The sequence below is a fragment of the Myotis nattereri genome (genome assembly GCF_964212035.1).
Source record: "Myotis nattereri genome assembly, chromosome: 9".
Classification (NCBI taxonomy): Eukaryota; Metazoa; Chordata; class Mammalia; order Chiroptera; family Vespertilionidae; genus Myotis; species Myotis nattereri.
The window spans coordinates 67,461,037-67,485,765 of NC_138084.1; the positions used below are offsets into that span (position 1 = coordinate 67,461,037).

The 24,729-nt window shown below is 38.5% G+C and overlaps 1 protein-coding gene across 7 annotated transcripts in view; it reads right to left on the bottom strand.

Annotated features, from left to right (window-relative positions):
• Positions 1 to 24,729, bottom strand: part of DCUN1D5 (defective in cullin neddylation 1 domain containing 5) — a 76,922-nt gene that overhangs the window by 14,951 nt on the left and 37,242 nt on the right. For 2 of the 7 annotated variants that reach the window (XM_081098768.1, XM_081098765.1), the window contains 3 exons: positions 23,669 to 23,760; positions 16,909 to 16,979; positions 16,405 to 16,496 (listed from right to left, as the gene is read on the bottom strand). In XM_081098768.1, coding sequence (XP_080954894.1) covers positions 16,405 to 16,496; positions 16,909 to 16,950 — 134 coding nt within the window. In that variant the 5' untranslated portion in view covers positions 16,951 to 16,979; positions 23,669 to 23,760. Of the gene's footprint in view, positions 1 to 16,404; positions 16,497 to 16,908; positions 16,980 to 23,668; positions 23,761 to 24,729 lie in introns of those variants that run through there. The other 5 variants (XM_081098766.1, XM_081098767.1, XM_081098770.1 and 2 more) reach the window with 3 other exon arrangements.

The window sequence follows — 24,729 nt, forward strand, 5'->3', positions numbered from 1 at the left end:
GTTACTGATTCCTACTTCCTCTACACCTATTCCTTTGTAGCTCACCTACTGAGTTTTAAATCTTTTATATTTTACACTTTTATAAATGTATTTGATATCTGATCATCTGAGACCATTCCTCTTTTTAAACACATTAAATGTAGTTATTTTATACTGACATTGTGATAGTTCAAAATACTAGTCTTAAAGAGTCTGATTCTGAAGTTTAAGATGTTTCCCAATATGTTTAGTGATTTTTTTATTGTTAAATAATAATCACTAAACCTTTTTCTGCAAAAATTGAGGCTTCTGTTTAAAATGAATTCTGGTACAGAATTGGTTCCATTACACCTATGGGAGCACTACTTACCTGGGACAATTCTAAAATACATCTTTACTTGTGTCATATAAATAATGAATTTCATCCTTAAATCTGCAAGACAAAAAGCTTTTGACTAGGAATTCTCTCAAGTGGAAGCCCTTCACCTCCAATTCTATGCAGAACCAAGACAAAGCAATCAAGTCTCCATCAACTGGGGGGGGTTGGCATCTATGACCTAATGTGGGAATTTTTTATCTGATTCCAACACAACTCAGGACGTGCAATTTGTCTCCTTTTCCCAACACCCATCACAGGTAAATAGCCAGATGCTGACTAGGAATAGGTAGGTATCCTCGGGGAAAATGCCAGTTCCATAGATCTCTATGGAATCACCATCCCTGGTCATTTATGGCCTGATTATTTTCCTTCATTTATAGTCAAGTTTAGGTATGCTTTTTAAAAGATGTTTTCATATTTTTTCCAACATGCTAAGTGTTTTACATGAGAAAAGGTCTCTTTGCACATTTAGTCTGCCATACTACCAGAAATATAAATCAAAATTTGGATTAGTTAACCTTTGTGTGGGGCCTAGTTCTTTACATATTAATGAAGGTACAGCAAATTTCATGCAAAAACAAGAAAAATATTATTCTTACTTATTGAAAATGTATATTTCATTTAGTGGCTTCTACTAGTGCAAAAATTATTAAGGAAAAAAAAACTTTAATGAAAGTTGAAAATGCAGTTCACCTCTACCAGAAGGATATGCAAAAGAAACAAATTCTGACTATATGCTACTATAACGCTGTTTGAAAATTTTCACATGAAGTCTCCTAGATCTCCAGAATTATCAGTTGAAAATGTACAGAGGATATTACTTTTAAGCAACTAGTAACATGTACTCCTTTCCCTGTCATGATACATCTTAAGTGGGAGTGTCATTTTCTAAATATTCGTAGCTTCCGGAAGCAGTGCCTTTCACATCTTTTAGTAATGTGACTCACAGTTTCACACAAAATATCAAGCATAATTTTATTATATTTGAAATTCAGGAGGGCAAAAAGATAAAAGACACCTCCCTCCATTTAGAAGTTCTTCCTCTCACTAGCATCAGTGTTTGAAAAAAATTCTCTTAGCACAACACAGGGCCTGGCATAGAGAAGCATTCAAAAACTATTTGTTAAATAAAAATATGAATACCAAAAATAAAACACAAAGTAGATAATATATTTATTTGATTATATAAAGTTTCAAAATGTCCTATTTAGGGAAAGGTTAGTGAATTACTGTAGTTCAAACAAAATTGTAAAGTTCATATAACAGTAGCTGACAAGTCACCAAGCAGGTAAGAATCCAAGAAATTACCATCTTAACCAAATGTTTTATATCCAGAGGGATACAAGGAAACAGTGATAGTTAGGATGTGATTGCGATAAGCTTAAGACAGAGATAAAGTGAAGATCAAAGGTTCAAGTCAAAGAGAGTGTGGTTAAAATTCCAAATTCTCTCATGTGGCTTTAGGCAACTTACTTAACCTTTTTCAGTCTATTTCCTCATTTTAAAACAGTAACACTAATAGACAATCCACAGACTAAATGAGCATATATGTGTTAAATGCCTAACACATTCTGAGCACGATTTGCTCCTTTTGAGGCAAAAATCACCTACACACGGTGGCTCTCTCTCCAAACTATTTCATACCATTCCTAATGGTCAATCTAAATCTTGAGCAGAGAAAGAATCCTATCCTATCTAATAAAAGAGTAATATGCAAATTAACCATCACTCCATCACAAAGATGGCGATAACCACGGAGCTGGAGTGAGCAGGAGGCTTGGGTTGCCCACAGCGATGGAAGAAGCCAAGCTTCCCGCCTACCCTGGCCGCAGGCCGGCACTGGACTCCACTCAAGGTTACAAAGTTTCAATTATAGAAGATAAATAAATCCCAGATACCTGCTTCCAGCCAGCAGTGGCCTCTGCTCAAGGAGGGGCTGGGAGCCTGGGTTGCCAGCTCAGGACCTGGGCTCTGCTCAAGGCTACAAAGTTTCAATTATAGAAGATAAATAAATCCCAGAAGAAAAAAAAGAGAGGCTGGGACTTGGGTCACTGGGGGGCGTGGGCAGCCTGAAAACGGCCATCAGCCCCTCACCCAGGCTGGCCAGGCACCCCAGTGGGACCCCCACCCTGATCCGGGACACCCTTAAGGTCAAACCAGCCGGTCCACACCCGTGCACCAGGCCTCTATCCTATATAATAAAAGGGTAATATGCAAATTGACCCTAACAGCAGAGAGACTGGGAATGACTGGTCACTATGACACACACTGACCACCAGGGGGCAGATGCGCAATGCAGGAGCTGCCCCTGGTGGTCAGTGTGCTCCCACAGGGGGAGCTCGGCTTAGCCACAAGTCAGGCTGACGCTGCCAGCACAGTGGTGGTGGCGGGAGAGGCTAAGGCTGTCCAACTGCAGCTTAGGCCTGCTCCCTGCTGACAAGTGGATATCCCCCGAGGGCTCCCGGGCTGCCAGAGGGATGGCTGACTGCCATCTTAGGACCAATCCCCCCGGGGAGCAGGCCTAAGCCAGCAGGTGGACATCCCCCAAGGGGTCCCAGACTGCGAGAGGGCACAGGCCGGGCTGAGGGACCACCCCCCCCAGTACACAAATTTTTGTGCACCGGGCCTCTAATCTAATATAATAACTGGTAATTAATGTTTTCTATTTGAAGAGTGAAAAGAATAAGAGCACAAGCTTCCACATTAGTTATCAACATCATAGACACTGTAAACCAGGAACATACTCAAGCACTCACTAACACAACCCTTACATTTAATCTAGTCCAAAAACAGACTCAGTAGAGTTAATATCATACCTCATAACTTGGAAAGTTTAGAAAAAATATTTCCCCTGCACTAAAAAGAAACAATGCATACATATGTCATGGGAAAGCAAAAGATAGTTTTTTGAATAACAAAAAAACACAGATTTTAAGGAACACTGGCATAATATGTTACCACTCTCCAAAACTACTGCAGTTAGAATGAGTGGAAATGGGTTTAAATTTCAACATTAGGACTTGAAAATTGACTTCCTGAGTACAGGTATCTTGCTTTTCAAAAGTTTTCATATGCCACTTTGCTTTTTTGAGAGAACTACATTGTAATACCTGTTTTCAATAATAGAAATAAATCTAAAGAGAATTTTTGCTTTTAAGAATCAGCCATACCATCGCACCAAAAAAATTAAGCTACCCAGGAATAACTTAACTAAAGAGGTAAAAGACCTCTTCTCAGAAAACTACAGGACGTTGAAAAAAGAGATAGAGGGGGACATAAAAAGATGGAAGAACATACCATGTTCTTGAATTGGTAGAATCAACATCATTAAAATGTCCATATTACCCAAAGCAATCTATAAATTCAATGCACTTCCCATTAAAATACCAACGGCATATTTCACAGACCTAGAATGAACTCTCCAAAAATTCATCTGGAATAAAAAAAGACCCCGAATACCTACAGCGATCCTGAAAAAGAACAAAGTAGGTGGGATCTCAATACCAGATATCAAGCTGTATTACAAAGCCACTGTTCTCAAAACTGCCTGGTACTGGCACAAGGACATATAGATCAATGGAATAGAATAAAGAGCCCAGAAATCGGCCCGAACCAATATGCTCAATTAGTATTTGACAAAGGAGGCAGAACATACAATGGAGTCAAGATAGTCTCTTCAATAAATGGTGTTGGGAAAATTGGACAGATACATGCAAGAAAATGAAACTAGACCACCAACTTACACCATACACAAAAATAAACTCAAAATGGATAAAGGACTTAAATGTACAATGGGAAACCATAAAAATACTAGGAGAATCCAAAGGCAACGAAATCTCAGACATATGCCGAAGCAATTTCTTCACCAATACAGCTCCTAGGGCATTGGAAACTAAAGAGAAAATAAACAAATGGGACTACATCAAAATAAAAAGCTTCTGCACAGCAAAAGAAACCATCAACAAAACAACAAGAAAGCCCACTGCATGGGAGAACATATTTGCCAATGTTATCACTGATAAAGGTCTAATCTCCAACATTTATAGGGAATTCCTTTCTTTAATAAAAGGAAGATAAACAATCCAATCAAAAAATGGGCAAAGGACCTAAATAGACACCTTTAAAAAGAGGACATTCAGAAAGCCAAGAGACATATGAAAACATGCTCAAAGTCACTAATCATCCGAGAGATGCAAATCAAAACAACAATGAGGTACCATCTCACACCTGTCAGAATGGCTATCATCAACAAATCCACAAACAACAAGTGCTGGAGAGGATGTGGAGAAAAAGGAACACTCGTGCACTGCTGGTGGGAATGCAGACTAGTTCAGCCACTGTGGAGAACAGTATGGAGTTTCCTCAAAAAACTAAAAATGGAACTCCCTTTTGACCCTGTGATCCCACTTCTAGGAATATATCCCAAGAAACCAGAAACGCCAATCAGAAAGGATATATGCACCCCTATGTTCATAGCAGCACAATTCACCATAGCTAAGATCTGGAAACAGCCTAAGTGCCCATCAGTAGATGAGTGGATTAGAAAACTGTGGTACATCTACACAATGGAATACTATGCTGCTGTAAAAAAGAAGGAACTCTTACCATTTGCAACAGCATGGATGGAACTGGACAGCATTATGCTAAGTGAAATAAGCCAGTCAATGAAGGAAAAATACCACATGATCTCACTCATTTATGGATAATAAAGACCATTATGAACTTATGAACAAAAATAGATACAGAGGCAGAGCTGCCTCGAACAGACTGTCAAACTACAGCAGGAAGGCTGGGGAGGGTTGGGGGGCAGGAGGGGGAGGTTAAGAGATCAACCGAAGGACTTGTATGCATGCATATAAGCATAACCAATGGACATAAGACACTGGGGGGTAGGGGAGGCCAGGGGATTGTCAAGGGTGGGGAAAAAAAGGAGACATATGTGATACTCTTTGTAATACTTTAAGCAATAAAACAATTAAAAAAGAAAAAAGAATCAGCCAGGGTTTGCTTTGCAGAGATCCTTTGTAGAGGCAGTGTCCACTCCCCCCCAAACAGACCTGCCAAGCTCCTCCCCCAGGAACTACACTTAGCATCTCAGCATGAGACGGCCACAGTTTAGAACTGTATATGTGAGCATCTGTGCTTTATACTGACTTAATTTGTGCACCCATTAGGCAAGATGTGTCCTAAGGTATCAAGAAAAGCCTAAGAGAGCTCATAAGGGGGTTCATGCTTATCCTAAAACTCGACATAAATAAGTGTATTTGGTATGGTTTGGTAGGTTTTTTGGGGGGATTGGAAACCCTCAAAAAGTTTTCATATAAATTCATGGTTAATTCCTACTTTGGTTTATGCCACTTTGGCTTACAAAAGTTTACACAGGAATGGTCTACTTTTGGATAGTGGAGTAAACCTGTATTAACAAGGGAGGCTATCAAATTTCTGCTTCATTAAAGACCTTTAAGAGAAATTCCCACTTATGTATTAGACCTAAATGAGGTTCTCTTGCTTCGTCAGTGAGTCCCAATAAATATGCTCTGACGGAGTGATATGGAATAGGAAAAATTTTATTCACAATGTTCTGGATTTAGAACTTTCTCTGAATCAGGTCTATTGACCAGAACAATACAATCCACCTCTGGGGGTATTTGGAAATGTGGAGGGGAGCATTTTAAAATTCTTATATGATTTTAGGAGAGAGTAGAAAGAAAGGTTACCAATGGTAATTAGTAGTTAGCCCCAAACGCTCAACAAATAGTCACACACTATACACACAATAGCATTCCATATACCCCACATTCTTTCAAACCCACCAAAAATCATATAAATGCTCCCCATACCTCTCTTCCCTAAAGAAAATCAAGTTAGACCATTTCCTTTGATCCTCAATTTCCAGGCTCAATATGGGAAACCACATGGTATACAACTTAAACCTACTGGCAGGCAGCTTAGTTACTACCATTCTTGTCTTCTTGCCTCTTTTTTTTCATTATCAAATCAAGTAGTCTTTTCCAAGTTCTATGCTGTTTTCTCCATCATCATGGTATTTCACCCTTGCTCCAACACCAAAACTAGCAAATATGAGAAAAGTTCTCCACTCTAGTAAGGTATGCCAGGACAAAAATTTGCAAGTATCCTTGGAATCTTGAATCCAAGAATGCAAGAAAGAGGAAGACACATATGCAATGTTTTGGGTGTAGCAGCATATGTGCATCTTAATGGGGAAAGGTCCACAGTTTTCATAAAGTTCAAGAGTCAGTGATCTTAAAACATTAAAACAACTGCTCTATTGAAAACTATCCCAAAAATCTCTGATGATTCCTGTGCTCAAAAATTTCTAATGGTTTCCCAATATCTGTAATATATGCTTTAAACTCTCAACATGTTAGCCAAAGCTCTCCAAAATGTAGCCATTATTATCCCAACTATCTGGAATTTAAGCCTATTCTGTCCATTTTCTTCATGTACCATTTGACTATAACTAACCAGATTATTTCCCCCTCAAAAATATACTTTGCAAAAAAAAAAAATATATATATATATATATACTTTGGTTACTCAAAGCTCTGATCACAATTTCCTCTTCAGAAACATTTTCATAAATCCTCAACCATCAAAATCCTAATCATTCTTCAGGGTCCAGTTCAAATGCCACACCTATAAAAATTTTCCTGTCTGTTCAGCTAAAATTAACCTTATGAGCAGCTGTGCTTCCACAGTATTTTGTGTTTTTAATCTAGCACTTGTCACATTCCACCTAGATTTATGATTATAGTATTATAATGTCTTCCCTACCCTATTAGAATCTAACAAGCAGGCAAGAGCCATGTCTTATGCCTCACAGAAATCATCAGTAAGTGGTACAGTACCTTACATAATATAGATGTTTAAACATCTACTAAATTACATCCAATTTGGAGAAATTTAAATATCATTAAATAATGATAAAAACTACATAGAGCAAAATACCTAGAAAGAATATGGCAATTACATCCCCTAAAACTTACAAAATGGCCATTCTAATATCTACAATAATAAAAGCATAACATGTTAATTGGACCAGACATCCTTCCAGATGACCTTCTGGATGAAGCCGGGGGGGGGGGGGGGGGGGGGGGGGGGGCTGTGAGAGAAGCCCGGGTCCCGGGTGCCTGCCGGCGGCCAGAGGGAAGCCTGCGTCCTGGGTGCCAGAGGAAAGTCGGTGCCGGCAGTTGGGGGAAGGGAGGGCTACTCAAGCACAAATTTTGTGCATTTGTCCTCTAGTATAATAATAAAAGCATAATATGCAAATCGACCGAACAGCAGAATGACTATCCAGAAGGCTGGGAGGGTGGGAGGCAGGTGGGAGGCAGTCAGTGCCAGGAGGGTAGGAGGAGGGCGAAAGGCAGCTGGGGCCGGGAGGCTGCGAGGCAGCCTAGGCTGCGAGGGCCCCCGCAGTGAGGGCTGCGAAGGCCTACCCTTGCACGAATTTCATGCATCGGGCCTCTAGTTCTAATATAATCAAATACCAATTCATACCCATAAATTCTTTTACACAAAAAGACAATGTAGTTTTGAAAAGTCTGCATGAATAAACAGCCTTAAAATAAATATAAAGTGCTAATATTTAAACTATTAAGCATTATATAATTATAGATTTTAATTAATCAAGATTATTATAGTCCACTATCCTTGACCACTGTATATATTTTAACTACTAGACTATTTTATTCTTTAGCAGAGCTCTACTAAAGTTTTCTAGGGTTAAAATTAATTAATTTGAAACAACTGATAACTATATTCAGATAATTTAGGAACCACGAAGTAACTATACCCAGGTTAAATTAAATATTAAAAATATGCCAGCACCGGTTTGGCTCAGTGGATAGAGCGTCGGCCTGCGGACTGAGGGGTCCCGGTTAAGGGCATGTACCTTGGTTGCGGGCACATCCCCAGTAGGGGGTGTGCAGGAGGCAGCTCATCGATGTCTCTCTCTCATCGATGTTTCTAACTCTCTATCCCTCTCCCTTCCTCTCTGTCAAAAATCAATAAAATATATTTTAAAAAAATAAAAATAAAAATAAATAAATAAATATTAAAAATATGAAATATCTATAAAGAGAACCAAATCTGTTAAGTTTTACATTGTGTGATTATTATATAAAACCAAATATACTAGATAAGTATAAATTTAAATTTTAGACTTATACATACAGATTCCTTTGAATCTCTTGGTTTAAATTTTGAACTATTTTATTCCTTGCAAGATTTTTACAAGATTCAGGGAATAATAGGACTTAGCCAATTGAGAAAAGATGCTTTGTATAGTTGACCTTTGAACTGTGCAGGTCCACTTACATGCAAAATTTTATCAATAAATATGTTAAATATGCATAACATCAGTGTTATATACCATGTAAGACAGTATTAATGTAGATACTGATAGACAATCTTGTAAACTAATGACATAAGCATATGGTATGGAGAAATAAAGAACAGTAAATGTATTTTCTCTTCCTTATAATTTTCATAGCATTTTCTTTTCTCTAGCTTACTTTATTGTAAGAATTATATAAATTTAACCTACAAAATATGTATTAATCGTAAAATGTTTGTTATGAATAATGCTTCCAGTCAAAAAGTAGGCTATTAGTAAAGTTTTTGGAGAGTCAAAAGTTATACACAGATTTTTTTACTGCAAAGGGACTGATGCCCCTAACCCCCGTGCTGTTCAAGGGTCAATGGCAGAAAACCCTATTCTCACAGTCAAGTGTGCTTGCCTAATTTGAATAGCTTCAAGACTATACAGCAAAGGGTTCTAGACTGATGGACAGGAAATAATGAGTGAAACAGAAACATCTAATTCAATTTTAAGTGCTAAATAATAGCTTTTAATTTGTTTAGAGGCCTGGTGCAAGAAATTTGTGTAGGGTAGGGTCCTTAGGCCTGGCCTCACCGCCTCCCCCTTCCTTCGGCTCCCTCAGCACCCGCCAATGTCGCTGTTCACTTGCCATGTTCCATGCTGCCCCCTGGTGGTCAGCACACATCATTGCGAGCGATCGAACTCCTGCTGTCCTGGTAGAACTCCCGAGTGGACAATTTGCATATTAGCCTTTTACATATAGATAGATTAGAGGCCTGATGCACAAAATTTGTGCAGGGTAGGGTCCTTAGGCCTGGCCTCCCCATCTCCCTCTTCCCTTGCTCCCTCAGCGCCCCGCCAACTCCACTGGCCGCCTGTCATGTTCTGTGCTACCCCCTAGTAGTCAGCACATATCATAGAGAGCGATCGAACTCCTGCTCTCCTGGTTGAACTCCCAAGGGGACAATTTGCATATTAGCCTTTTATATGTATAGAAGATAGCTTGTGAACTGCCTATAAGAAAGATGTGCTAATAAAAAAATATGTTCAGGAGAAACCAAGATGGCGGCATAGATAAACACCGGGAAATAGTCGTCCCACACAACAATTGAAAATTATCCCAAAGGACGGAGCAAACATCGTCCAAAACAACAGGAAGGCTGGCTGAGTGTAATTTCTACAACTAGAAGACAAGAAAAGCATGCTGAGAGCCAGAGGAGCTGCAGAGGCTGAATGCAGAGGTACGGTGGCGGCTCGTGCGCTCGGAAAGGGGGTGGCACCTGAGGACGCGGCTGTCTTTTTGAATCACAAGCTCCCGACTGCTCTGAACTCCGGTTCCGGGAAGTCTCTGGGGACCCAGGTCTCATACGGGGAGAGGCTGCTCTGTCAGGCAGCAGCGGGCGAACTTGAGGGCGGATTTCCCTCAGAGGTGCTTGCAGCCGTTACCGGGACACTGAGACGCGCGAATCCGGGCGCGGAGAATCAGCCATAGCGTCTTTCTCCGCCCTTTTGACTCCCTGAGACTCCGCCCCACCCAGGCTGCGGCAGAGGCTTTTGCATGTGAATGTACCTAACTATAGCCCAGCCAAGCAGACCCGGAACTTCCAAGAGAAGGCCCAAGGCCCCGCAGCGGCTTGCATTGCTTCACAGCTAAGCCTCTTCGTGGTTCCTGCTCTGTGGCCTCAGGCAGGGGCTGAATTAGCACCTCCTTAGATCCAGGAGCCACTGTGCCCAGTGGTCAGAGGGGGTCCATTCTCCCACTTCAGACACAGCTGCTTCCCACAGCCAATTGGACTGGAGGTCTATTCCTCCCAGTGATCCTATAAAAACCAAGGCACCAAGAGTGCACCAAGAGTGTCCACCCCAGGTAACTGGGGAGGCTGAGCCACTGGGCCCTACAGGACACCTGGCGCGCAGGCCACTCTATCAACACAGGGAAGCAGCCAAAATGCGGAGACAAAGAAACAGGTCACAATTGGCAGAAACGGAGGAGGCCAGACGACTGGATATAGAGTTCAAGGCCACGTTTATAAGGTTTTTCAAGAATTTTATGGAAACCGCCGATAAATTTAATGAATCCCTCAAGGAGTATAGTGAGACCATGGAGGTCATGAAAAAGGACCAACTAGAAATTAAGCATACACTGACTGAAATAAAGAATAATTTACAGAGATCCAACAGCAGACAAGAGGATCCCAAGAATCAAGTCAAAGATTTGAAATGCAAAGAAACAAAAAATACCCAACCGAAAAAGAAAAAAGAAAAGAGATTCAAAAAATACGAAGATAGTGTAAGGAGCCTCTGGGACAACTTCAAGCGTACCAACATCAGAATTATAGGGGTACCAGAAGGAGAGAGAGGGCAAGATATTGAAAACCTTTTCGAAGAAATAATGACAGAAAACTTCCCCCACCTGGTGAAAGAAATGGACTTACAAGTCCAGGAAGCGCAGAGAACCCCAAACAAAAGGAATCCAAAGAGGACCACACCAAGACACATCATAATTAAAATGCCAAGAGCAAAAGACAAAGAGAGAATCTTAAAAGCAGCGAGAGAAAAACAGTCAGTTACCTACAAGGGAGTACCCATCCGACTGTCAGCTGATTTCTCAACAGAAACCATGCAGGCCAGAAGAGAGTGGCAAGAAATATTCAAAGAGATGAATAGCAAGAACCTGCAACCAAGATTACGTTATCCAGCAAAGCTATCATTCAGAATGGAAGGTCAGATAAAGAGCTTCACGGATAAGAAAAAGCTAAAGGAGTTCATCACCACCAAACCAGCATTATATGAAATGCTGAAAGGTATTCTTTAAGAAGAGGAAGAAGAAAAAGGAACTCTTACCATTTGCCACAGCATCGATGGAACTGGAGAGCGGATAAATACCACAAGATCTCACTTATTTGTGGAATATAATGAACAACATAAACTGATGAACAAGGACTGATCCAGAGACGGAGAGGCTTTGATTGGACTGTCGGGCCTTGGAGGGAAGGTAGGGGAGGGTGGGGGCAAGGGGGAAAGATCAACCAAAGGACTTATATGCAAGCATATAGGACTAACCAATGGACACGGACAACGGGGGGGTGAGGGGATGAGCGGGGGGAGGGGGGGTAGAGGGTACACATATGTAATATCTTAATCAATAAAAAATATTAAAAAAAAAAACAGGAACCAAGATGGCGGCATAGGTTAACGCCGGAGTTTGCTGCCTTGAACAACTACTTCAAAAGTGAAACCAAAAAATGGAAAGGACATCACCCAGAACCACAGGAACGCTGGCTGAGTGGAAGTCCTACAACTAGGAGGAAAGAGAAACGCATACGGACACTCAGAGGAGGCGCAGTGCTGAAGTCAAATTCTGAGGTGCGGAGTGCGCGGAGCGGGCTGGCGGCGGAGGGCGCGGTTGGCGTTTTCAATCGGGAGGGAGTCGCAGACTCTGAGCTCCAGATCCGGGCGAGTCTTTAGGGACCCAGACTCAAACGGGAAAAGCGGGACTGTCTGGCTTCGGTCAGAGCGAGTGCAGCTTTCTCTCTGAGGTTTGCAGCCATTGCTGGGACTCAGAGAGGCAGAGCCCCTGGGGACAGGACTGAGAGCTGCCATAACTGCTCTCTCCGGCCCACCCTGTTGATCCTGTGCGACCAGCCCCGCCCAAGCCCTGCACAGAGGCATTTGCCGGATAGCCTCAGGCAAACGCCAGATTAGCACCTCCCTAGAGGACAGAAGTTCTCTCACTGCAGACACAGCTGATTCTCATAGCCACTTGGCCTGGAGGTCAAACCCTCCCTGGTATTAGCTACAACAATCAAGGTTTATAAGACTGCTCACAAAGACCACTAGGGGGTGCACCAAGGAAGCATAACAAAATGCGGAGACAAAGAAACAGGACAAAATTGTCAATGGAAGATATAGAGTTCAGAACCACACTTTTAAGGTCTCTCAAGAACTGTTTAGAAGCCGCCGATAAACTTAATGAGATCTACAAGAAAACTAATGAGACCCTCGATCGTATATTGGGGAACCACCTAGAAATTAAGCATACACGGACTGAAATAACGAATATTATACAGACTCCCGACAGCAGACCAGAGGAGCGCAAGAATCAAGTCAATGATTTGAAATGTGAGGAAGCAAAAAACACCCAACCGGAAAAGCAAAATGAAAAAAGAATCCAAAAATGCGAGGATAGTGTAAGGAGCCTCTGGGACAGCTTCAAGCGTACCAACATCAGAATTATAGGGGTGCCAGAAGATGAGAGAGAGCAAGATATTGAAAACCTATTTGAAGAAATAATGACAGAAAACTTCCCTCACCTGGTGAAAGAAATGGACTTACAGGTCCAAGAAGCGCAGAGAACCCCAAACAAAAGGAATCCAAAGAGGACCACACCAAGACACATCATCATTAAAATGCCAAGAGCAAAAGACAAAGAGAGAATCTTAAAAACAGCAAGAGAAAGAAACTCAGTTACCTACAAGGGAATACCCATACGACTGTCAGCTGATTTCTCAACAGAAACTTTGCAGGCCAGAAGGGAGTGGCAAGAAATATTCAAAGTGATGAATACCAATAACCTACAACCAAGATTACTTTATCCAGCAAAGCTATCATTCAGAATTGAAGGTCAGATAAAGTGCTTCACAGATAAGGAAAAGCTAAAGGAGTTCATCACCACCAAACCAGGATTATATGAAATGCTGAAAGGTATCCTTTAAGAAGAGTAAGAGGAAGAAAAAGGTAAAGATACAAATTATGAACAACAAATATGCATCTATCAACAAGTGAATCTAAGAATCAAGTGAATAAATAATCTGATGAACAGAATGAACTGTTGATTATAATAGAATCAGGGACATAGAAAGGGAATGGACTGACTATTCTTGGGGGGGAAAGGGGTGTGGGAGATGCGGGAAGAGACTGGACAAAAATCGTGCACCTATGGATGAGGACAGTGGGTGGGGAGTGAGGGCGGAGGGTGGGGTGGGAACTGGGAGGAGGGGAGTTATGGGGGGGAAAAAAGAGGAACAAATGTAATAATCTGAACAATAAAGATTTAATTAAAAGAAAAACAAAAAACAAAAAACAAAAAAACAAAAAAAACAAAACAAAAAAAAAAAACAAAAAGAAAAAAAAAATATATGTTCATGGGTTAGTCAATTTCTATCCTTGGACTCAAGGCCATATGTTGCTAATTACTCAAGAATATATATTAGAAATACTTTGTGTTTACACATTTGTTTTATACAAAGGCAATATATATCAAACAATGCAAAAATGAATTAAAAACTCTTTGGTTTAAAAATATATTCAAAGAAGCAGTACAAAAAAGCAATAAGAGTAGTACAAAAAGCAGTTACAATGCTAAATAAAATGTCTTATAATTAAGCCATGTTTCAACTGATAGACATTTCAATAAAACAGGCTGAGCTACGTGAAAACTAGTTTATGTTCTTTGCATACTGTTTTGTATACGTATTTTATCTTTCTCTACAAAGCTAATTAAAGGTGGGAAATAAGCCAAAGCATTTCATATTCCAACATTATTTTAATATGGCATGTTATGACACCTAGATAAATTGCAGAATTTAGTCTTGGTTGTAAATACTATGATTTAAAAAGTTAATAATGGCCTTCTGTTTTATAAAGAATGCTAACACATATTCAAAAGAATGTCCAAATGAAAGTACAGTATGGTAGACTGGTAATCCGGAAATTTAAATTCTAGGTCCTCACTCTCCCACAAATGAACTATTTAAACTTTAGCAAATATTTACCTCTCTGAGTGTCAGACTCTTTTTCTCACCTATACCTAATGGAAGTCAGATAGCTGATTTTATGTTCTACTAGAGGCCCAGTGCACAAAAATTCATGCACTGGGTGGTGGTGGGAGTTGCCTCAGTGCTCAGCGCGGTCTGCCCCATCTCACAGTCCGGGATCCCTCAGGGGATGTCCTACTGACAGATTAGGCCTGCTCCCCACAGGGAATGGGACTAAGCCGCAGTCTGGCCTCCCTCTGTGGGAGGCGACTGGGCCAATCAGGGGAAGGCACCGCTCTCATCCCTCGCTGCCGCCACGGCTTTGTCCGGGATGATGTGGGGCTGTCCGGTCTAATTAGCATATTATGCTTTTATTATTATAGATTCTAGAAATTGGGATTTGGTTCATATGAGCAAGGTTTTTTACCTAAATATAATCTGTATATTAATACTGCTTAATTAAGAGAATTATAAAATATTAGACACTGAAAATTCAAATAGGAAAATTTAAGTCCTATATGAACAAATACAATTAAATATTAATCATATATTTTGAAAGTTAAAGACAGTCAAACAAGAAGTAAAGAATAGTTAAATGTGTTAATAAAAGCATAATCGGAACAGGAAATCATACAGCAAACAAGTACCCCAGTTTGTGGCTCAAAGATATAAATTCACTAGAGGCCCAGTGCACAAAATTCATGCGGGGGGAGGGGGGACGTACATCAGCCGGGGCTGTACGCTCTCCAATCCGGGATCCCTCTCGTAATCTGGAACCACTGGCTCCTAACCGCTCACCTGCCTGCCTGCCAGATGCCCCTAACTGCTCCCCTGCCAGCCTGATGGCCCTAACTGCTCTCCCCTGCCAGCCTGATCCCCCTAACTGCCTATCTGCGCTCCCCTCCTGGCCTGATCCCCCTAACTGCCTATCTGCATTCCCCTCCTGGCCTGATCCCCCTAACTGCCTATCTGCTCTACCCTCCTTGCCTGATAGCCCTAACTGCCTATCTGCATTCCCCTCCTGGCCTGATCCCCCTAACTGCCTATCTGCTCTACCCTCCTTGCCTGATAGCCCTAACTGCCTATCTGCTCTACCTTCCTCTCCACACCCTTTGGACCCCCAGCACAGGCCTGCTGAGAGCTCTCCACCGTGGCCCCGACCCCATCCTGATTGGTCATTATGTGATGGCGTTCTAGGCAATTTGCATATTCCTCAATTATCAGTATAGATATTTTAGAATGTTGATAATTAGTAACATCTGCATGAACATTAGAAGCATGATATAAAATTGCCACATAATTGCTAACTGATTCTGAAACCAAGTCTACTTTACTCTGGAAGGACAAAAATCAAATTATTTTTATAAAGAAGCAATTCTATGACAAGCTTATGACAGTGTTCAAAGGCATCATCCTAATACTACTGTATAATGGCTACAGGCTGTAGGGGAGCCATACAGCGTTTCTACTTTTGTTCTTCATGAGATTCATTTGGCAAAAAAGAATTGAGAGTGCTATACAATTCTATCTTCAAATTTCATCTTTAGATCAAGTATAAAACTGAAGAGAGGAGGCCTCAGAGCTTAGAATCACCAAAGGAACAAACTCCTTACACAGATTTCTATATTCAGAGAAGGAAATCTTTTATTGCTCAAACAACCTGTGAGTAAATAAATTTCATCATGGACCCTAATTCACCCACCAAAACAGTCAATGAATTTAAATAGGACTGTACTAAAATTCTTTAAAAGACAATATGAAAAATGGGATAACTGTTCATATTTTGCCAAACCACAGTATAAATTTTATCAATCCTAAACTGATTGTTATAGATTAAATCAATTTGATTATATAATGTGAAACTTTACTCCTGAAAATTGCAAAGCACAAAATATATATTAAGATCTTCAAATAGCCCATCAAATTTGTTTTTTAAAAAAATATCTTACTGTAACGAAGTCATGCCCTTTAACCATTCTTCCTTGGTAAAAAATCCCATGCTTTCAGCCTCCAATTTCCACGCTAAAACTAACATAATAATCTGGAAAGAACAGAACATAAAGGATAGGGGAAAAGTCAGCATAGAGATAATCATGTCTATATTTATCATGGAGAGCATTTTTATACAACTATTTCCTTCGTTCAAATATTAAATAGTACAACCTTTGGATTTATTATCTATAAAGAAACTTAGATGGGACCAATTTCATAAGAGTAAAAAGTTCTAACAGTTTCTGAAGGTAGAATCACCCTCACTCTATTACAATTGACATTTGCATCAAGAAAGAGAACTTGGGCCCAATTTAAATTGATTAAAAATATCCCTAAGTAAAAATTTACAATAAACATGAAGAAACAAAATCTTCACATAAGATTAGGTGTCCAAATTTTTAGAAATTTATGAATATGCTATACCCCACTTATATTTCATTCTATTTAGAAATAAAACATACATTTTCAGGTTCAACACCAATGTCTTCACAAAACTTTTCCATTCCTTCTGGCCCTACAACTTCATCAGGACCTTCAAAGACAAAAATAATTTATATATTTTATTGTTATAATTTAATATCAACATAAAATATAAACAATTATGCTAAAGGCATCTATGAATATACCATAACATTTTCGCAAATAAATGATTTTGAATTTTGACATATCTTTGATAAAGTAGTATAAACATTTGCTATAGAATTTAACATTTTAAATTTTTGAAATGCTCTTAAAATACATTACAAAATAAAATTAAAAAATTAAAAATGAAGCGGCATTAATATCACTAGTTTGTACAATAACTTGAATCTATCCATTTAAAAAATATTTACTGAGAGCTCTAAAGAAAACTGTTGTGCATAGATATAAAGTATCATAATAAGGTTTAAGCTTCTTACTCTACCAGAATGTGCCAGTACCAATCCACGATTTTAGATAATAATCAGAAGAGAATGTCTGTTAGTTACTAAAACAGAAGATCATTCATTATCCTTTTGAAATATTCCCAAATAAAATTTAACACTTTAATAAAAAGATATACATATTATAAAAATATGACGTAAGGGAATTACTACATTCCAACTCCAGAACATTTTCTTATCATCTTGGTTCTTGAATAAACAGTAAAGCATTAGTTATGTAGAAACAAAAGTTTAATCCTTTAATTAGTTTGTCTATCATTTGTTCAAAAGTTAACGATACGTTTATTTTTCTCTCTTAGTAACACTAAATGTAAGTCAATACACCAATTCCCATATTCTTCCATGTTATCAGATCCCCAAAATATAATAATTATATCATTGTTATGTCTTTTTTTATTATTGGATAAGATTAAAACAAATCTGTGACAACATGGCTGGACTGTGAGGGCTAAGTGAAATAAGTCACACAGCCGAAACTGGTTTGGCTCAGTGGATAGAGCGTTGGCCTGCAGACTGAAAGGTCCCAGGTTCGATTCCGGTCAAGGGCATGTACCTTGGTTGCGGGCACATTCCCAGTGGGAGATGTGCAGGAGGCAGCTAATCAATGTTTCTCTCTCATCAATGTTTCTAACTCTCTATCTCCCTTCCTCTCTGTAAAAAATCAATAAAATATATTTTAAAAAATTATTTAAAAAAAAAAGAAATAAGTCACACAGAAAAAGATAAATACTGTATGACTGATTAACTGATATGTGGACTATACATTAAAAAAACAAAAAACAACAGACCGAACGGAAAAAACAAAACAAAAAAACCCTCATAAATACAGAGAACAAATTGGTGGTTGCCAAAGGTAGGCAAAATGGGTGAAAGCAGTCAAAGATACAAACTTGCAGTTATAAAAAATAAGCCCTGGGATGTAATGTACAGCATAGTGACTATAGTTAATAATACTATATTGTATACTTGAAAGTCACTAAAAGTGTAGATCTACAAGTTCTCACCACAAATAAATTTTTTGGTAACTATGTGGTGATAGATGTGAACTAGACTTATTTTGGTAATTATTTTGCAAAATATATATATATCTCCAATCATTATGTTGCACACCTGAAAGTAATGTTATATCTCAATTTTACAAGGCTAAAACAATATGAAGTATGATAGAAATATGTTTACCACACTTTTTTGAAAAGATAGTCTTGAAATATTAAATTAGCCAAGGGAAACTTTCTTAAGGACTAAAAATACTCCAGCTTTATAAATCATGGACTAAACCAAGGCAGCTCAGGTGGCATTTTATATAGCCATATTTATTTCACAAGCGCAATGTGAAGCTAATGTCTTTAAGTTTGTCTCTTAGTAGAAGAATGTAGTCATCCAGTATGTGGCAATATACTCTTGCTGTTTCAGATGGGATCCATGCTGCTAAGATGATGTGATCTTAATCAAAACACTTCCAAATTTTTTGGTCTAAATTTTTTTACTGCACAGCCCTAGCAGGTTTGGATCAGCAGAGAGAGCGTCGGCTTGCTAACTGAAGGGTCAATTCTGGTCAAGGGCACGTACCTCGGTTGCAGGCTCCTGGCCCTGGTTGGGGGCATGCAGGAGGCAACCAATCGATGTGTCTCATATCGGTGTTTCTCTCTATCTCTCCCTCTTCCTTCCACTCTCTCTAAAAATCAATAGGGAAAATATCCTCAGGTAAGGATTTTAAAAAAGGAATGCTCTTTTTTATGCAGTAAGGTGTTAAAAGATGAAGAGGGTGACAATTATAGGAAACTTTCACTTCCTAATATATACCTGGAGGATTTTTTTAACAAGATGTGTTAAGTAATTTAAAAAGCACATATCCTATATAAAAAAAGGCAAATATGCATATCAACCGAACCGCAGAAAGACCTGTCACTATGAGGCGCACTGACCATCCGGGGGCAGACGCTCAACGCAGGAGTGCCACTCAGCCAGAAGCCAGGCTCATGGATGGTGAGCGCAGTGGGGGTGGCAGGAGCCTTTCCCGCCTCTGCAGGAGTGCTAACGATGTCTGACTGATGGGAAGAGGGCCTAAGCAGTCAGACATCCCCCCGAGGGCTCCCAGACTGCGAGAGAGCTGAGGGACACCCCCCTCCCACCGCCAATACACAAATTTCATGCACCAGGCCACTAGTATACAATAAAGCTATAAAAAATATATCTGGCCCTAGCCAATGGTACAGTGGTTAGAGCATCAGCCCTTGGACTAAAGGGTCGCAGATTCAATTCTGGTCGGGCAGGTACCTCGGTTGCAGGCTTGATCCCTGGCCTCGTGGGGACATGTATGAGGCAACCAATTGATATGTCTCTCTCACAATCGATGTTTCTTTCTTTCCCTTTCTCTCTTTCTCTCTCTCTCTCTCCCCCCCCCCCCTTCCACTCTAATAGTCAATGAAAAAACTATCCTTGGGTGAAGATTAACAAAAGTGTGACTCAGTGATTGAGCATTGACCTATGAACTAGAAGGTTGCAGTTGGATTCCTGATCAGGGCACATGCCTGGGTTGCAGGCTCAATACCTAGTAGGGGGAGCGGGCGGGGGGCATGCAGGAGGTAGCCGATCAGTGAGTCTCTGTCATCATTAATGTTTTTATCTCTTTGTATGTACAGTTTTAAATATAAACATATATTTGAAGATATATATGTGTGTGTGTGTGTGTGTGTGTGTGTATATATGTATCTGAATATACATCCTTACATGTGGTTTGAAAGTAAATATCAGATAAAAAATGTAATAGAAGAAAACAAAGGTATTTTTTAAGGCATGGTAGGAATATATTCTAAATTTTTCTATGCAGCAAAAGCTGACTTGCTCTTGAAGCTGCCATCTTTAGTAATTAGAAGAGAAAACTGAAGAGTTTGTCAAAAAATACCAGTTACTGTTATAAAATATAGCCTCCCTAGATACTGTGAAATTAGTGATGAAATTTTATTAAAATCAAGTTAAATTATGTTATACCAAGATATATAAGATACAGATAAGACTTTCTGCAAATGTACAAGGCTTTCCCAAAGTAACACAAGTAGTAAAAGATCTAATCTGAAATAAGGTCTATACCAGCCGTGGGCAAACTACGGCCCACGGGCCGGATTCGGCCCGTTTGAAATGAATAAAACTAAAAACAAAAAAGACCGTACCCTTTTATGTAATGATGTTTACTTTGAATTTATATTAGTTCACACAAACACTCCATCCATGCTTTTGTTCCGGCCCTCCGGTCCAGTTTAAGAACCCATTGTGGCCCTCGAGTCAAAAAGTTTGCCCACCCCTGGTCTATACCAATGTTCTTTTATCAGATTGCATAATGTTAATTATTCTTCTTAAAACATACTCTTCCAATAAAACTACTCCAGGGAGCTGAATTTAACTTTCAAACAAAAACCAGATTTCTAATCAATTTTAAAAGCTATGGAAATGAACCAGCTAGATACTTTATTAGGATTATGTAATTCTATCCCTAATTTTGATTCTTTGTAAGACTTTAAAAATGCCTTTTACTTTCCATGCTTTTTGTTTTGTAACAGGCCCAGTATATCACTGAATCCTTGCTAATTTAAATATTAGTCAAGATGAGAGGTCTTGTGAAAGGGCAAAACCATCAGGCTTATCACATATAATGTATTAATATTATGTTAATAAGATTACTGGTAAAATATTTTAATAACCATACAGAAATGTTCCTGGCTATGTATGTAGATAAAAAACCGTGTCAGCCACAGCAGATCAGGAAAAAAAATCTATGCTAAATGAATGGCACAGCACCTTGCACATGAGCTACAAAGGAGCTACAATGGTAATTTTGGAACTGTATTGCAAACATATATAACCAGTAAATCTGATGCTGTAATACTATTACTCTTTTAATAATAAATAACATTTATTGAATTCTAATTATGTACCAGTTACTGGGCTAAGAGTTTTACATGCGTTACCTCAGTAGGCACATTTATTGTTTCTATTCTAATAAGCAACACTCCCATTTTATGATGGAACAGTAACTGTTTACTTGGCTAATAACTCGTTCCTCCTTGTCAATTGGTTCTCTGCCCATTGTAACCTCTAGAGAGGCCTTTCCTAATCACTCTACTTGAAAATCCAATCTTCCTACTTTCTATCCCTGAACCTCACCGTATTACCTTTATAACCCTCCGAAATCTGTAATTATCTTGCCTACTTACCTATTTACTCTCTGACTTCCAATTAGAAGGCAAGTCCCCCAAGGACAAGGGCCTATTTTTACTTGTTCACTATTATATTCCCAACACTTAGAGAGGGGCTGATACACAAGTGCTCAAAAAATATTTTTTGAATGAATCATTCCATGAATGACAGAAGATAAGTTAACCTCAAGTGTACTTATTAATATTTTCTTTCCAACAGGAAAATTAGTTGCCACATACATATTTAAAAAACAAACAAAAACCATGAGATAGTAGTAGTTAAAAGCATAGGATCTACAATCAAAATGACCTAGGTTTGCATTTTGGCTCATCATTGCATTATCTTAAGCAGATTACTTAATCTAAGCATCAGTTTTCTCATCTATAAAACAGGGCTAACAATGAGTATTTAACAAAATGGTCACTAGGAAAAGCTACATAATTAGCATAATTTTTGAAATAAAGATAGCAATTATTATGCTATTACCAAAATGCTAGTACAGGAAATAAATGTTTAACTAGAGTTTTATGCTACCCAGTAAAGTCCCTACAAGAGGTAAAACAAGCAAGCATGAAAGAAAAAAATTACCAAATAATTTTATATCTAGTAACCTTTATAAGTAAAATGAGTGACCTTCTGATTCTATATCATGCTTAATAAAATGGCATTTTGAATAATGGGTCAACATTTTAAATGGAGGTCAGTAATAAAATGAATTTCCTTCATTTAATTTGGGTTAGTGGTTGTCTTGGGATGCCAGTAATAGCAGTTTTTCTGGTCTAGAAAGAATCTGCTCTGTTACTAAACAATTTTTAAATTATGCTTTTGAGATCACTCAGCTGATCCTAAGAGTGAAGTTATTGTCCCCCACCCTCAGCTTAAACTTATATCTTAAGCTCAGAGTTCACTTGAAACCTTAACTTGATTACATTACATATAATACAATGACTGCATATACACTTTTATTTTAAACAAACACTCTGAGAATGATAATGATAAGAGGGGGGAAACAGGGAGGCAGGTAAGAGAAAGAAAAAAGGGGGAAGGGGAGCTTTAAAACCAGTAATTTCAAAAGATGAAAAAATCCTAATGGGAAAAAACGTTCATATATGCTTATAAAGAAGTTAGAATAGCCCAGCTGATAGGGCTCAGTGGTTGAGTGTTGACCTATGAACCAGGTCACATGCTTGGGTTGCAGGCTCCATTCCCAGTAGTGGGAATGCAGGAGGCAGCTGATGAGTGATTGATTCTCTCTCATCATTGATGTTTCTATCTCTCTCCCTCTCCCTTCCTCTCTGAAACCAATAAAAAAAAAAAGTCTTTTTTAAAAAAAATTAGTAATAAATGGGAAACAAGTGTTGTTTTTTATATATTTGCTTAACCCTTCAGCTTTATCACTCACTGGCTTTGACTTTCACACCACCCTAGGCCAAAAGCTTTATATCCACCACTACAGGATTTAGTTTGAGTTAGCTTCCTCAAGAAGCCTCCCCCGATATTTCAAGGCTGGGTTACATATTCCTCTTATAAAGTTTCACAGTGCATCTTTCTAATATGACCTTTATCACACTGTATTAATATCTTTCTGTTTATTTTTATTCATTTTTGCATCTTTCCTAGAAGTTTGTGGCTAAATAGCAATTATTAAAAAGTGTGTTGTGCGATGACATGTCTGAGTTTTAAAATCTTTTACTATGTCTCCCAGAAGTTTCAGAAAATGTCAGTCTCTGGTTCAAAAAAAATTCAAAAGAATATTGAAAAGAAAAACAGAAACTATGTATAATATGTTTTATCACATACTTTGTTTTCCAGAATATCAACTCTATTTTCGCTAATGGATGTAAACCAGTAAGTAAATCTGTCTGTTTACAAACTGTATTTATAGAAAATGAGTTTCACCCCCTCACTAAATATATACTGAAGTATATATTTAAAGACATAGCCTGAAATTCTTAGCCTACCCACAATCCTCAGTCTTGACCCTGATCCCAGCACACAGCACCAACACACAGCAGGCCTGAAATAAATAGTTTGTTAAATGAATGAATCCCCCCCAAAAGTTGTAAAGCATGTGACTGATATCTTCTTATATTAATTTCATTACCTGCATACTCATAAAACCAAGCCAGGCACTTCTTGCTTGAAAAATGTTCCTCTCCACTTATTAGTCTAGCAGGGGGTTGGGATCTGCAATAGCTTAGAAAACACACAAATGCCTAAGAATTTTATAGTCTCAACTTTTAGTGAAAAGCTAAGTTCAATACCATCTATGTCAATTCAAACTAAACAAAGTATTTTTTATTTTATTTTTTACAGCTGGTGTAATGGGGGAAAATAGAGTTAAGTATTTGCAATTTGATACAGTAGTCTATACATAAAAATGTGTGGCTAACAAAACCCAAATGCTACTTTGCTCACTATCAAATTCCAAAAATATGAACAAAAACTAATTCCCCAGATTTCAAGACCACACAGAAGTTCAACCTAATGGTCTCAATGCAGGACTGGTAGTTGGAAAGTATAAATCTTTATAGTTCTTCTTCTGAATTGCATGGAAATCGTACTTGTGTATAATAGATATACATTTGAAAACAAAATCTTACAAAGTATATTTTGATAGTTAATTTATCAATATTTCAAAATAAAACTACATAGAGTTGTTTATCATCTATCAAGTTTAAGTAGATATTTAAAGATAAAAGACGATTTAGTTTCTAAGGATACTAATTAAATTCTACAGATTAAAAAACAACCAAAAAATCCCTAAGGATAACATTAATACAAATAATTGGGCCAAAGCTATTTAATCTGATTCTGTTTTCTTTTTCCACAAAGTCATTTAAAGTTAGTAAGTTCATAAGTGGCCTCTAGGATATAATGAACTTCAGAGAACCTTTTCTTGAGAAGCTCAAATAATTACACTACCACAATGACATAGAAATGCTATAATTTCTGCAACTGAGTAATGTAAAATAAGGGTACCATATTTAAAAGTTTAAGTTGATAGAGCAAAGTATCACTTGAGTTTTAATGACTGCTTAGCTTTTTTAAGTAATTACTTTAAATCATTTTGATACATTATATACTTAAGATACTTACAAGTTAAGAGTAATACAGAACTAATTTGCATGTTCCATAAAAATTGAGCTAGTGGAGTAACCATGT